General features: G+C 36.0%; 1 protein-coding gene and 1 pseudogene across 6 annotated transcripts in view; both read right to left on the bottom strand.

The window, feature by feature from the left end:
* Positions 1 to 13,265, bottom strand: part of PAN3 (poly(A) specific ribonuclease subunit PAN3) — a 163,955-nt gene that overhangs the window by 73,876 nt on the left and 76,814 nt on the right. For all 6 annotated transcript variants that reach the window (XM_055244578.2, XM_055244581.2, XM_055244579.2 and 3 more), the window contains one exon: positions 1,808 to 1,955. In XM_055244578.2, the coding sequence (XP_055100553.1) occupies positions 1,808 to 1,955 (148 nt within the window). The remainder of the gene's footprint in view (positions 1 to 1,807; positions 1,956 to 13,265) is intronic.
* On the bottom strand, positions 4,119 to 11,204 carry LOC129463874 (elongation factor 1-alpha 1-like; annotated as a pseudogene).

Here is a 13,265-nt window from a genome sequence, read left to right as displayed (position 1 = left end):
GTTTTTAAATTTAAAATTCTCTTTAATATTTTTAACTCTTCCAACTGAAAAGGCTAATGTTTTTTTGAATGGCATGTCTAAATTAGTTTCATGAAATAAGTTAACAAAATGTTTATTTCTGATACAAGGAAGGAAGTATTGTTAGGCCAAAATAAACTGGCATGTAATTAAGAAGGCCAAAGTTTTCTGATTGCTATATGGATCCCATTATTGTGGGTGCTTTGGAAAGAGACATATAAAGTTGAATTACAACACTGCTCAGAAGTCTAGACAATGTCTGTCTAAGAAATTTTAAGATGTGTAGCTCACTTGTAGATTATGCTCATGTAAACAATGTGAACACACCTCAACGAGAGAAAAATCATAGCAGTATATTACTTACAATAAAACTTTTAGGCTACCAGAGATATTCAATTCTGACACTGCTCTCTAGGGAAGAAATGAAAATGCTTACAAATTTAACTGAACCTGAAAAAAAACCAAAGTAGAAGAAAAGGTAAGGGAACAAGTCGGGGGAGGGGAGTTGGAAGGGAGACGGGTAGTAAGAGAGAATGGTGGGGAAATGAGGCGCTGAAAAAATCCTTAGCAACACAAGGTTATTAAGCTCTGAGTATTGATACTTTAATGCTAAAACAGATGCTCTGCTCCACCGTGTTATCTTTATCTTCTCTCATTTTTCTTCCCAAAGAGGTCCTTGAATTAGATATATGAGTATTTAAATCAAAGATTTACTTACTAATTGGATTAAGCCCTAGAGACAGTACCAGTTCCCGGCTGATCTAGATATATCCTTTGGCTTTGTTTTAGTGTGTGTATACATTTCATTTTGTTTCTGTTTTTTTTAGTGTCCAAGACCAAGTGATGACTTTATAGGTTCTAGAAGCATAATTTGTGTGTGCAACTCAAATATTTGACAAACATAAGATACCAATCTGCTCAGCACTTACTATGAATTCAATATGATTGTGCATACCACCTTTCCAAATCAAGTATACAGCAGTGGGGATAAGTGATGTTAATTTAAAAAATTTAAATATTTTTATATTAAAATAAACATTATGGAGTAGCAGATGCAAAATCTGCATGAATTCTTAAGATAAAAACGAAGACTGCAAAGAATCATAGATTTCTCAAAGGGTCGCATTGAACTATGCCTTCAGGACTCCTGGAGTACAAGCACATTTGCCCAAATTCTTCTGTCATTATGGGTACACTTTATGGGTACATTATGGGCAGAAGATGACTAAAAAGTGTTTTTCTCTACTGCAGTGATCCCTAATGTAGCATATTTTTTTCCTACTACTGTTTATAATACTTTACCCAATTTAAAATTACTACTATAGCATTTATAATCAAATATCTGAAAGGGAATACTATCTAAAGATGTAAAATGATTAAATTATTTTTTTAGAAATTTAATGTAAAAGGAGGATTCTGAGGCATATGTACATAAATATTCCCGTTCTTTCTGATGCCTTTATAAGTTTGAGTGAAACAGCACAAAGTTTTAAAAATAGAGAAATACAAAAAGATAGATTTTTTTCCTAAATAACCATTTTCCCCTTTAAATTTTTTTGTGAGTTTTATATATAAAAATTCTTATATGTAATTTCATTCATATTTAAATTTTGCTTTAAAATTCTCAACTACACATTTGGCCTATGGTATCAAAAACTAGAACATAAAGCTCTTAATTTGTTCAAATGTGAATCATTCAAGTATACAATTTCAGTTCTGATAAATTAATACTAAATGGTGCTTACAGACATGGTATCTGGAACTCACTGGAAATAGTTACTCAACTTACCTGGTGCTAATCCAGCAGTAGCAGGGCTTCCCATGGATGGGTGAGAGAAAACTTGAGAGAAGGCAGACATATTTGACTGGGACACGTTACTCAGCCTGGAGGTTGATCCTCCTTTAGGAATAAACTCGCTTGCAGTAGGATTTGGTGTCTATTTAAAAATCAAATATAGTAAGTTAACACACTTTAAGCCGAAAAAAGACATTGAATCTACTAGGCATATTCCATAGTGCTTTATTTACTAAGTAAAATATATTATTGAAAGGATTAACAAGTGTTTTAGGTTCCATATTTTGGTGTATCATAATTAAATTTCTTAAAGGAAATCTGATCATCAAATTTGAAGACTTTAATCATTTCATTTGCAGAATTTTAACCTCAGTAATGTGTAAAATTTGTCTTTATTATCAAGCATGCATCATTACCAAACTACTACGTTTTAGAGAACTGGGAGGTTGAGATTACCTCAAAACTGAGCAACAAGTTTCAAGTTTAGTATCTTTAAACCACTTCTACCAAGATAAAGGTCAAAACTGCCTTTCTTCCAAAATTAATCACTTTCTTTTTTGTAGGTACTTCAAACATTTCCCTAATAATATGGTATCATGTATTTAGGTAACAAAGTAAAGGTTAGAAAAACATTTAAAAACAAGGCAAATATGGGAGGAATCAAGATATAAGAAAAACTAAAGCGATCCTAATGCCCATGCAGTACCATGTGTGACTTGTTACACTGAAAAATATTTGGCTATGAGATTACATGGAAAACATCTTTTTCACAGTGGTACTATGCTACAACTCTTTATATATTCAAGTGGCATGGTATTTTTAGCTTTAGGAAATACTAGAACATATGAGACTATACATAAGATTCATAAAAAGTCTATATAATATTGTCCACATTAAATTTCCACAGGAGGCAGAAAGAACAACTTCCCTATTTAATCTGAATGAGTTAAGAGTTCAAAATACTGCCAAGTTAGAGTTCAAAATACTAGATCTGGAAGGTAACAGGTCACCAGGCTAACCCAAATGTAAACTCCAAAACGAGTATTATCAGTTATGTGCCAGCTAAAGTTAAAATAAAAAGTGATAAAATACAGAACAAATGCTAAATCTGGGCTTAATTAAAATACACTAGAACTACAGAATCAATCTTTTACTGCCACATCTAAGGCATGAATTTCTGAAAAAGTATAATCAGGTCTGAGGCTATATTTTCCAAAGGCAAAAAAAATCCTCTTTTATGACTTAAATGTGTTTTCCAAAAATTTCCAATTGTAACATTCCCAAAAATAGCGGCATGTTCTCTAAACGGATGGCCAATTCCTTGATTTCTGGAGTAGAAAACAAGCCACTGCACTTTACTAATGTAGTACCTTCCTAGTTATAAGGGAACAAATGGCTACCAACAGAATGAAAAGTATGTCAGGGCCGGTATGTCCCAGTTAAACCTAAATCTTAGAAGTTGAGGGTCAAGATAAGAGCCATTCATATCTTGATAAAATAGACCAAAATGGCTAGAGACATGGACTTCAGGATTATGCAAGATTACTAGGAGACAGCAAAATTACGTAAGGAAAATAATACACAATATGAATATTTTTAGTATGTTCCTGAGAAAACAGGTATTACCCAGTTTCTATTTCATGTATATCCTATAATTACAGTAAATAACAAACTAATTTCAAAAATGAGTTTCTCTAACCTTATTATTTTGAAAGCCTATTTTTATTATTTTTGAGACCCTGTAAAGGGGAAAAAGGAGGGGAAGGTCCATTCTACCTTTCATAACAAATTATAAAGGACCTCCAAATATGTACGAGTAGAAGTTATTAAAATTAACCTACTAAGATTTACATACAAAACCATAACTTCTACAGATTCAATAACCATGGATGCCAAAACCTACCCAACAATGAATTTGAATTAAGACCTAAAACTCTCCTTCCTTTCTTGATTTAGTATTCCTTGATTTGGTGGTTTGTTTTGTTCAACTGTGAGCACTTGAGATTAAAGATAAAATAACTTAAATGGCAGAAAAAATAATTATGTAAGATTCAGGTACAACAACGCACAAAAAAAATCTTTAACAGATAATATAAATTAATTGTAGCCAGATCAGAGAATGATCACATACATTTAAATTAAAAATCTGAAATTAAGACCTTACCTAGAATACTTTTTCATGATAAAAATCTTTAAAATAACATGTAACAATAAAGATACATTCTTAAAACTTCTACTGGTTTAAAATATAAATATTTTTTTAAAACTATAAAATCTATTAAAAATAGCATAGGTATATATTTTCAACATGTTAAGAATAATTTTTTGAAAGATAAGGCTAAACTGGTAATTAAAACAAGTATCACATTAAAATGAAATACCCATTCAGAAAAGAACCTATTTCTTTCAGGCTTAGGAGGCAAAGGTTTTATCTAGGATTAGACGACATAAGGACTTGAGTTATATAAATTATTTGACTAACTTCAACAACAATAAGGAGTTTGGGATAAATAAGAAAAACAGAGATAAAAAAATTAAAGTTTTACTATCCCTGCCCTATGTTTGAATAAACCTTTCCTAAAGACAGATATTTCTCTATAATATTAAATTTTTGGTTTCTGTAAAATATACAGATATGTACTCATTTATATTCATAATTAAAACCCTAATTTACATTTCTATTTTAAATAGTTCTAAGCGGACATTTTAAAAATTTAATGTTCATTCAATAGTCTAAGATTCTCATACACTCAAATTTACCCCACAATTTTTTTTTTTTTTTTTTTTTTTGAGACAGAGTCTCACTCTATCACCAGGCTGGAGTGCAGTGGCACAATCTTGGCTCACTGCAACCTCCACCTCCCAGGTTCAAGTGATTCTCCTGCCTCAGTCACCCTAGTAGCAGGGATTACAGGTGTGTGTCACCAAGCCTGGCTAATTTTTATATTTTTGGTAGAGGCGGTGTTTCATCATGTTGGCCAAGCTGGTCTCAAAGTCCTGGCCTCAAGTGATCTGCCCACCTCAGCCTCCCAAAGTGCTGAGATTACAGGCGTGAGCCACTGTGCTCAGCCTGCCCCACAATTTTCATGTCAAAAACAACCAAGTGCTTCTTATATAGTGAGTTCTCCAAAATGACATCATCCCCCAACTTTTGAAAATGATTCCTACCGCTACCTTCTAGACCCAAATATAATAAATCAAGAATCCTGACTGTTAGCTTAAATGTTGTTGTAATTATTATTATTATTATTATTTTTGAGACAGAGTTTTACTCTGTCACCCAGGCTGGAGTACAGTGGTGCGATCTTGGCTCACTGCAACTTCTGCCCCCCGGGTTCAAGTGATTCTCCTACCTCAGCCTCCAGAGTAGCTGGGATTACAGGCGCCCGCCACTGCACCCAGCTAATTTTTGTGTTTTTAGTGGAGACAGGGTTTCACCATGTTGGCTGGGCTGGTCTTGAACTCCTGACCTCAAGAGATCTGCCCACCTTGGCCTCCCAAAGTGCTGGGATTACAGGCGTGAGCCACCACACCCGGCCTAAATTTTTTTTTTTTTTAAATTAGATGTAAAGACAAGAAGTTTCTGTTGAATGATAACAGAACATAAGATATGTAACATTTCATTACATATATGGCCCAAAAAGGCCTATAAGAAAAAAATAGTTATCATACAATGATGGGATGAATGATAAACTAATATTCCTGAATACTGGTCAGGGTTATTTTAATCACATAGTAAACTCACTTAACTACTGGACAGCTCTTTAAAGAGCTCGGCCTGCTTTACCTATCTTAAAGGCTCTGTAAATTGGTATCAGTAATCTTTCTATCCTCTGAATGAAAACCTAACCTGGTGACTTCTTCTTAACAGCTTTAAGATATAATTGACATGTAATACACTGCACATACTTAAAACTTTGGTAACTCTTGACACAGATATACAACCTTGAAACCATTACCTAAATCAATATAATGACCATAAACATCATACTAAAGTCTGCACAGGCCTCTTCTAAACCCCTCTCTCCTTTCCACCCCTCTCTGCTCTCTGCCCCCAAGTCTCCAGGAAACCACTGATAAACTTTCTGCCACTATGAATTAGTCTGCATTTTTAAAAATTTCACATAAATGGGTCATATACATGTATTTTTTACCTGGCTTTTTTCTCACTAAACTTTGTCTTAATGGGTCTCAAAATTCTGTGACAGAATTTCGGTCAAGTTGTTTCCATTAAAACGTACCGATTTAAAAAACTAGTAACTTAAAACTACACATGCAAAAAGAAAAAAAAGAAAAGAAAGAAAAAAATGAAGTAGTTCACAAAACATTCTTCTTTCCTTCTGAAGGTTTTAAGATGCATTGTTATCTTTAACCAGTCTTTTACTATTAAACTTAAATGGCCAATTGAAACTAACAGTCCTGAGACCATTCTTCCACCACTGATTAAGACTAGAGTGGCAGGTATTAGGGATAATATTCATTTAGCCTTCTGAGATTTCTGGACAAACCTGGTGACCTTGCCAGCTCCAGCAGCCTTCCTGTCCACTGCTTTGATGACACCCACAACAACTGTCTGTCTCACATCACCAACAGCGAAACAACTCAGAGGAGGATGGTCTGAGAAGCTCTCAGCATACATGGGCTTGCCAGGAACTGTATCAACAATGGCGGCATCACCAGACTTCAAGAATTTAGGGCCATCTTCCAGCTTCTTACCAAAATGGCAATCAATCTTTACCTCTAGCTCAGCAAACCTGCATGCAACATGGGCTGTGTGGCAATTCAGTACAAGGGCATAGACAGCACTGATTTAGCCTGGATGGTTCAGAATAATCACTGAGCAGTGAGGCCAACTGCCTTCATTCGTGGGTCATTTTTGCTGTCAGCAGCAACACTCCCACAACGAACATCTTTGACAGACACATTCGTAACACTGAAGCCCACAATGTCTCCAAGAAGAGCTTCACTCAAAGCTCCATGGTGCATTTCAACAGACTTCAGTTGTAACACTGACTGGAGCAAAGGTGATCACCATAACGGGTTTGAGACCACCAGTCTCCACTCGGCCCAGAGACACAGTACCAATACCACCAATTTTGCAGACACCCTGGAGAGGCAGGCGCCAAGGACTTGTCGGTTGGACAAGCTAGTGGGAGGATGCAGTCCAGAGCCTCAAGCAGTGTGGTTCCACTGGCGCTGCCATCTTTATGGGTGACTTTCCATCCCTTGAACCAAGGCATGTTAGCACTTGGCTCCGGCATGTTGTCACAATTCCAAACAGCAACTGGCACAAATGCTACTGTGTCAGGATTGTAGCCAATTTTATTAATGTAAGTGCTGACTTCCTTAATGATTTCCCCATTATCTCTTCTGGCTGTAAGTTGGCTCAGTGGAATCCATTTTGTTAACACCAACAATTAGTTGTTTCACACCCAGTGTGTAAGCCAGAAGGGCATGGTCACCAGCCTGCCCATTCTTGGAGCTACTAGCTTCAATTTCACCAACACCAGCAGCAATAATCAGTACAGCACAGTCAGCCTGAGATGTCCCAGTAATCATGTTTTGATGAAGTCTCTGTGTCCGGGGGCATCAATGCTAAGTCACGTAGTACTTGTTGGTCTCAAGTTTCTACAGGGAGATATCAATAGTGAGACCACATTCATGCTCAGCTTTCAGTTTATCCAAGACCCAGGAATACTTGAAGGAGCCCTTTCGCATCTCAGCAGCCTCCTTTTCCATTTTTCAATGATTCTTTTGTTGATTCCACCACATTTGTAGATCAGATGGCCAATAGTGGTGGACTTGCCTTGAATCTATGTGTCCAATGAAGACAATGTTGATATAAGTCTCTTCCCATTTTGGCTGTTAGGGGTAGTTTTCATGACACCTGTGTTCTGGTGGCAAACTCATTACAAAAAAGTTGATTGGCTTCTTTCACTCAGCATAAAGATTCATCCATGTCACTGCATCTATCAATACTTCATTTGTATTGCTTATTAGTAGTCGACATTATCAATATACTATAATTTATCCTTTCAGCCATTAGATATTTAGATTGTTTCCAGGTTTTGGCTATTACAAATAAAGCTGCTGTGAAGATTTGTACACAAGTCTTTGTACACAAATACACGTTTCATTTGTATACAAACACACATTTCGTTATTCTTGGTTAAAAACGTAGCAGTGAATGATTTGGGCATATAATACATATGTATACATAACCTTTTTAAGTTAGTAAACTGTTTTCCAAAGTAGTTGTGATTTTTTATTTCTTTTTCTTTTGGAGACAGGGTATTGCTTTGTTGCCCAGGCTGGAGTGCACTGGAAAGATCATTGCTCACTACAGCCACTCAAGCAATACTCCAGCCTAGTTGTATTATTTTGTTACGTCCACCAGCACTGTATAAGAGATCAAGTTGCTCTATGTACTCAGGAATACATGCTTTGGTTGGTCTTTTTCATTTTAGACATTCCAATAGGTGTGTAGTGGTATCTCATTGTGGTTTTAATTAGCATTTCCCAAATAACTTATTTGCCATTTTATATCTTCTTTGAAGTGTCCACATTTTTTGACTACTTTTAATGCATTTTTAAATTTTCTATTACGAAGTTGTGAGAGTTCACCAAATAGTCTGGATTGAAGTACCCCACCCCCCGACCTTTTTTTTTTTTTTTTTTTGCTTTTTTTCCAAAAAATTTCTTTTGACATAAAGTAAGACACAAGAAATGGTACCTTTTACCTTCTTTGATGACAGGTAACATCTTACATAACCACAGTACGTTTTCAAAACCACAAACACTGGTGCAATAATTTTAGCTAAACTGCCCACCTCGTTTGAACTTTACCAGTTTCTGAGTGCAAAAATGCACTCAATTTGACTGCATTTTTGCAGGATATTTTTTCCAAGTATGGAATTCTAGGGTGACACTTTTTTTTCCTTCCTGTATTTTAAAGATACTGTTACACTGCCTACGATTTGTATTATTTCCAGTCAGAAATCAGCTATCAGTACTGTGCTTTCTCAGTATCTGCAGGAGACTGGTTCCAGGACCCTCCTGCAGCCCCTCTGCAGATACCAAAATCCACAGGTAATTAAGTCCCTCATATTAAATGCCTAGTAGTTGTATGTAGTCTATGCATTTAGGTGCATACTCCTGTATACCTTAAATCATCTCTAGATTACTTATACCTAATGAAATATAAATGTGATATGTTATATGGTTTTTTTTTATTTGTGTTATTTTTATAGTAGTATGAATTTTTTGGTGTTTTGGTGTTTTTTTTTTTCCCCCAGTCCATGATTGGTTGAATCCAAGAATGTAGAATCCATGGATACAGAAAGCCAATGGTATTGTTGTTCCTCAAAAATGGTTTTGTTTTGTTTTTGGTATGGCTGATTCTTTGATGTGCCTTGATGTAATTTTCTTCATGTTTATTTTGCCTGTGGTTCACTGGACACCTTGAGTCTGTGGGTTTACAGCTTCATCAAGTTTGGAAAATGTTGTCCATTATTTCTTAAAATACTTTTTCTGCACATCCCACCAGCCCCATCAGGAACTCCAATTATAAGGATATTAGGTCACCTGATGTTATCCCATGGCTCACATTTTCTCTGCGTGTGGTTTTCTGGGGCAGTTTCTATTGCTACGCCTTCAAGTTCACTAAACTGTTCTGCAATGTCTACTGCCATTAATCCCATCAAACATATTATTCATTTCAGACACTATAGCTTTAAACTTTCAAAGTCTGATTTGGATTTCTTATCTATGTATATATGTTTCATTCCTGTACTAACATGTTTAATCTTTCCTCTAAGCTTCCTCAACATATGAAATACAGTTATAATAATTATTGTTGATGTTCTTATATAACTATTTCTGAATCATTTCTGGATCAGTTTTGAATGATTGTATTTTCTTTTCTTTATGGGTCTTACTTTCCTCCTTTGCCTGTCTGGTAACTTTTGATTACATGGTAAATAATGTGACTTTTATCTGCCGGGTGCTGGATATTTTCGCATTCCTATAAATCTTCTTGACCTTTGCTCTCCGTTGTAGTTAAACTGCTTACAAATTAGTTTGATTCTTCCAGGTCTTGCTTTTAAGTTTGTTAGGAGGAACCAGGGAAGAATTTATTCTAAGGCTAATTTGGCCCCACTACTGAGGCAAAGGGCTTCCAATTAGCCTTACTTGGTGCTTCACGAATTACGAGGTTTTCCATGTTGGCTGGTGAGAACAGGAACTACTCCTGGCCATGTATAGATCTGAGAATTGTTGACTGTGATCTTCTTGGCAACTTCTTTTTCCAGCTCTGGTAACCTCTTCATTCACATCCTGAATTCACATCAGCTAAAGATTCAAGAGGGATCCCTTGGTAAATTGCCAGAGTTCTCTCTGTATGTGAGCTCTCTCTTCTTCAGTATGTTTTCTTGTATAGTATTGCCACCTTGGCCACCGTGGACTTCCAGTTTGATCTCCTCAATTCAGACAGATCAGCAGGCTCCACCTGATGTCCCCCTTTCTGTACAAGGCTTCGAAACTCTCCCAAGGTAGTAAGCTAGGTTAATCACAAGGTTCACCTCATTTGTTTTCCATCTCTCAGGGATCACTGTCCTTCACTGTCTGATATCTCATGTCTTGAAAACTGTTGTTATGTATGTTTTTCTTCAGTTTTTTAGCTGTTTCTGAAGAGAGGTAAGTCTAATCCCTGTTCTTTCACCTTGGCCAGAAGACAAATTTAGTGGTAATGTTTTGAAAATATTAAGGAATTTTTTGACTTTGAGTTATGAATATATGAAATTTAGCCAACTCTTTTTGGTTAAACACCCACTAGTAGAGAGGCGATCTACAAATACCATTTCAAATAACTTGTGAGCAATTCAATCTACTTTCTTATAAAGTTGGTTTTTCAAGTTTTGTTGTGCTTTCCTTACAATCTCTTTCCTAAAAAGATAAATTATGTCACATGCACAGTTCAACTAACTGTCCTTTTGATAATGCCCACATCTTTGAAGCACCAAGTCACAGAGTCTATTTTACATATTGGAAATAAATATTTCTCCAATACAATTATTTCTACCCATGCCACTGGGAGTGACTAGGCAACAGCAATGAGAAGTGAATTATCTGGAAAAGCAGAAGAGAGGGTACTAATAATGAGAAAGAAAGACAGGGCGGAGGAATTTTTTTTGCCTTGTTAAAGTGATCTAAAAAGACATAAAAAGATGAGACCCAGCCAGGCACGGCCACTCACACCTGTAATCCTACAACTTTGGGAGGCCAAGGCTGGAGGACTGCTCAAGGCCAAGAGTCTGAGACCAGCCTGGGCAACAACAAGAGACTCTCTCTCTCCAAAAAAAAAAAAAAAATTTTTTTAAATGAGCCAGGTGTGGTGGTACGCACCTGTGGTCCCAACTATTCAGGAGAACTGCTTGAGCCCAGGAGGTGAAGGCTGCAGTGAGCGATCTCTACACCACTACCTTCCAGCCTGGATGAGAGAGCAAGACCCTGTCTCAAAAAAAATAAAGATGAGATCCATGGACATAAAGAGCAGCCCAATTCAGACCTAATTTTACTAGTCTCCAGTGTTAATAAACAACACGGGATAAAGAGGAACTGAGGGAGATGGAAAGGAGTAGTCAGATGGTAACAAGAATCCCCAGGTTCACATAAGGTTTTTTGTTGTTGTTATTTAATGAATTGTTATTTCTACTTATTTCAAGCACATACAAATATGACCAATTTAAAATGTATTATCAAAATATACTCAACTTCTGGGTTAGTCAGAAACTGACCTATTTAAAACCTGCAAAGTTTAATAATAAAAGAAAAAAGTTAAAAGTGACACCTACATACAATGACTTGTAAAATTAGTCTAATAATATAGTTTATAAACTTTCTGAAGCAAACTAAGCCCTCTGATTTAAGCATCTCAATAAAGGAAATATAATTTTCTAAATCAGATAAAATTGGTGGAGACAGCAGAAGAAAGCTAATTACTAGTATTTCCAAAAGATTCATATTAGCATTCTTCTAAATAAAAGTCCTCCTATTTATAACTTCACAATCTTAAGAGGAAAGTAGCATGTGTATGTTGGAACCTGGCAAATGAAGAACAATTAGTAAAAAGCTTTACATTACAATAGAGGAAAACAAAAATTTTTATGATCTCAGCATAAAGCAATTCTCTGTACATAACAGCTTGAAATTATAGACATGTACATTTCCAAAGACAGTTGTTAGCTCATCCTTTACAAAGTTTGCCAGAAATGGATAATACTATAAACATTTCTAACAATCTCCTGGTGTACCTTTTATGAGAACAGTTTGATAATATTATCAAAATGAAAAATAAGGCCGTGCAGTGGCTCACACTTGTCATTCTACTACTTTGGGAGGCCAAGGGTGGAGGATCACTTGAGCTCAGGAGTTCAAGACCAGCCTGGGCAACAAAGCAAGACTCCCATCTCTACTAAAAATTAAAAACAATTAGCCATGCATGATAGCACACACCTGTAGTCCCAGATACTCTGGAGGCTGAAATAGGAGGATGATTTGAGCCCAGAAGATCAAGGCTGCAGTGAGCTGTGATCATGCCACCGCACTCCAGAGTGGTAAAAGGAGAAAGGAAAAAGGGAAGGAGAAAGAGAAGGGGAAAAGAAAAAGGCAGGCAAGCAGGCAGGCAAGCAGGCAGGCAGGCAGGAAGGAGAAAAACGGCAGGAGACGGGAGAAGAATAAGCAAAGAGTAAGCACGCCCTTGATCTAGCAAACTCACATCTAGGAATTAAAGCTAAGGAGAAAAATGACACAAGTAGATAAGATTAACGTTAGCACAGCACTTTTTTATTATAATATTTTAAAAAAAGAAATAAGTAAAATATCTACCAGTAGGAATTTGGTCATGTGGACTGTGGAACATATCATAATGTATAACTATTAAAAATTATGAGTTGATATATTTTTATTAAACATGAAAAGAGACACCTATACTACTGATTCAGTAAAAATAAAAAATAAGCTAGAGAACAGCAATGAAACTAAATTGCTATTTATGTAAAATAGTTTCCTTATGCCTGAGAGGGAATGGGGGAATGCGTATGCAGGCAGGTGTGTAAAAACACGCTAAAGATGGTCACTAAAATGTATCAGACATGTTATCTGTGGGTGGTAACCTGGCTAAGGACATCTTTGCCTTCTTCTTTGTACTCTTCTATAGTATCTGATTTTTTTCAGTAGTATATACAGTCAGCACTCCGTATTCACGGGTTCTGAATCCGCAGATTCCACCAACCACAGATAAAAAATATTTGGGGTAAAAAAAACCAACAACAATTTAAAAAACACAAACAAAAACAATACAGTATAGCAACTATTTACATAACATTTACATTGTAATAGCTATTCTGGAGGATGCACATAGGTTATATGCAAATATTATGCCTTAAGCACTCCA

The sequence above is a fragment of the Symphalangus syndactylus genome, chromosome 15 (genome assembly GCF_028878055.3).
Source record: "Symphalangus syndactylus isolate Jambi chromosome 15, NHGRI_mSymSyn1-v2.1_pri, whole genome shotgun sequence".
NCBI classification, from domain to species: Eukaryota; Metazoa; Chordata; class Mammalia; order Primates; family Hylobatidae; genus Symphalangus; species Symphalangus syndactylus.
Note: the sequence above shows the minus strand (reverse complement) of the source record. Positions and strands in the feature narration are given on the sequence as shown.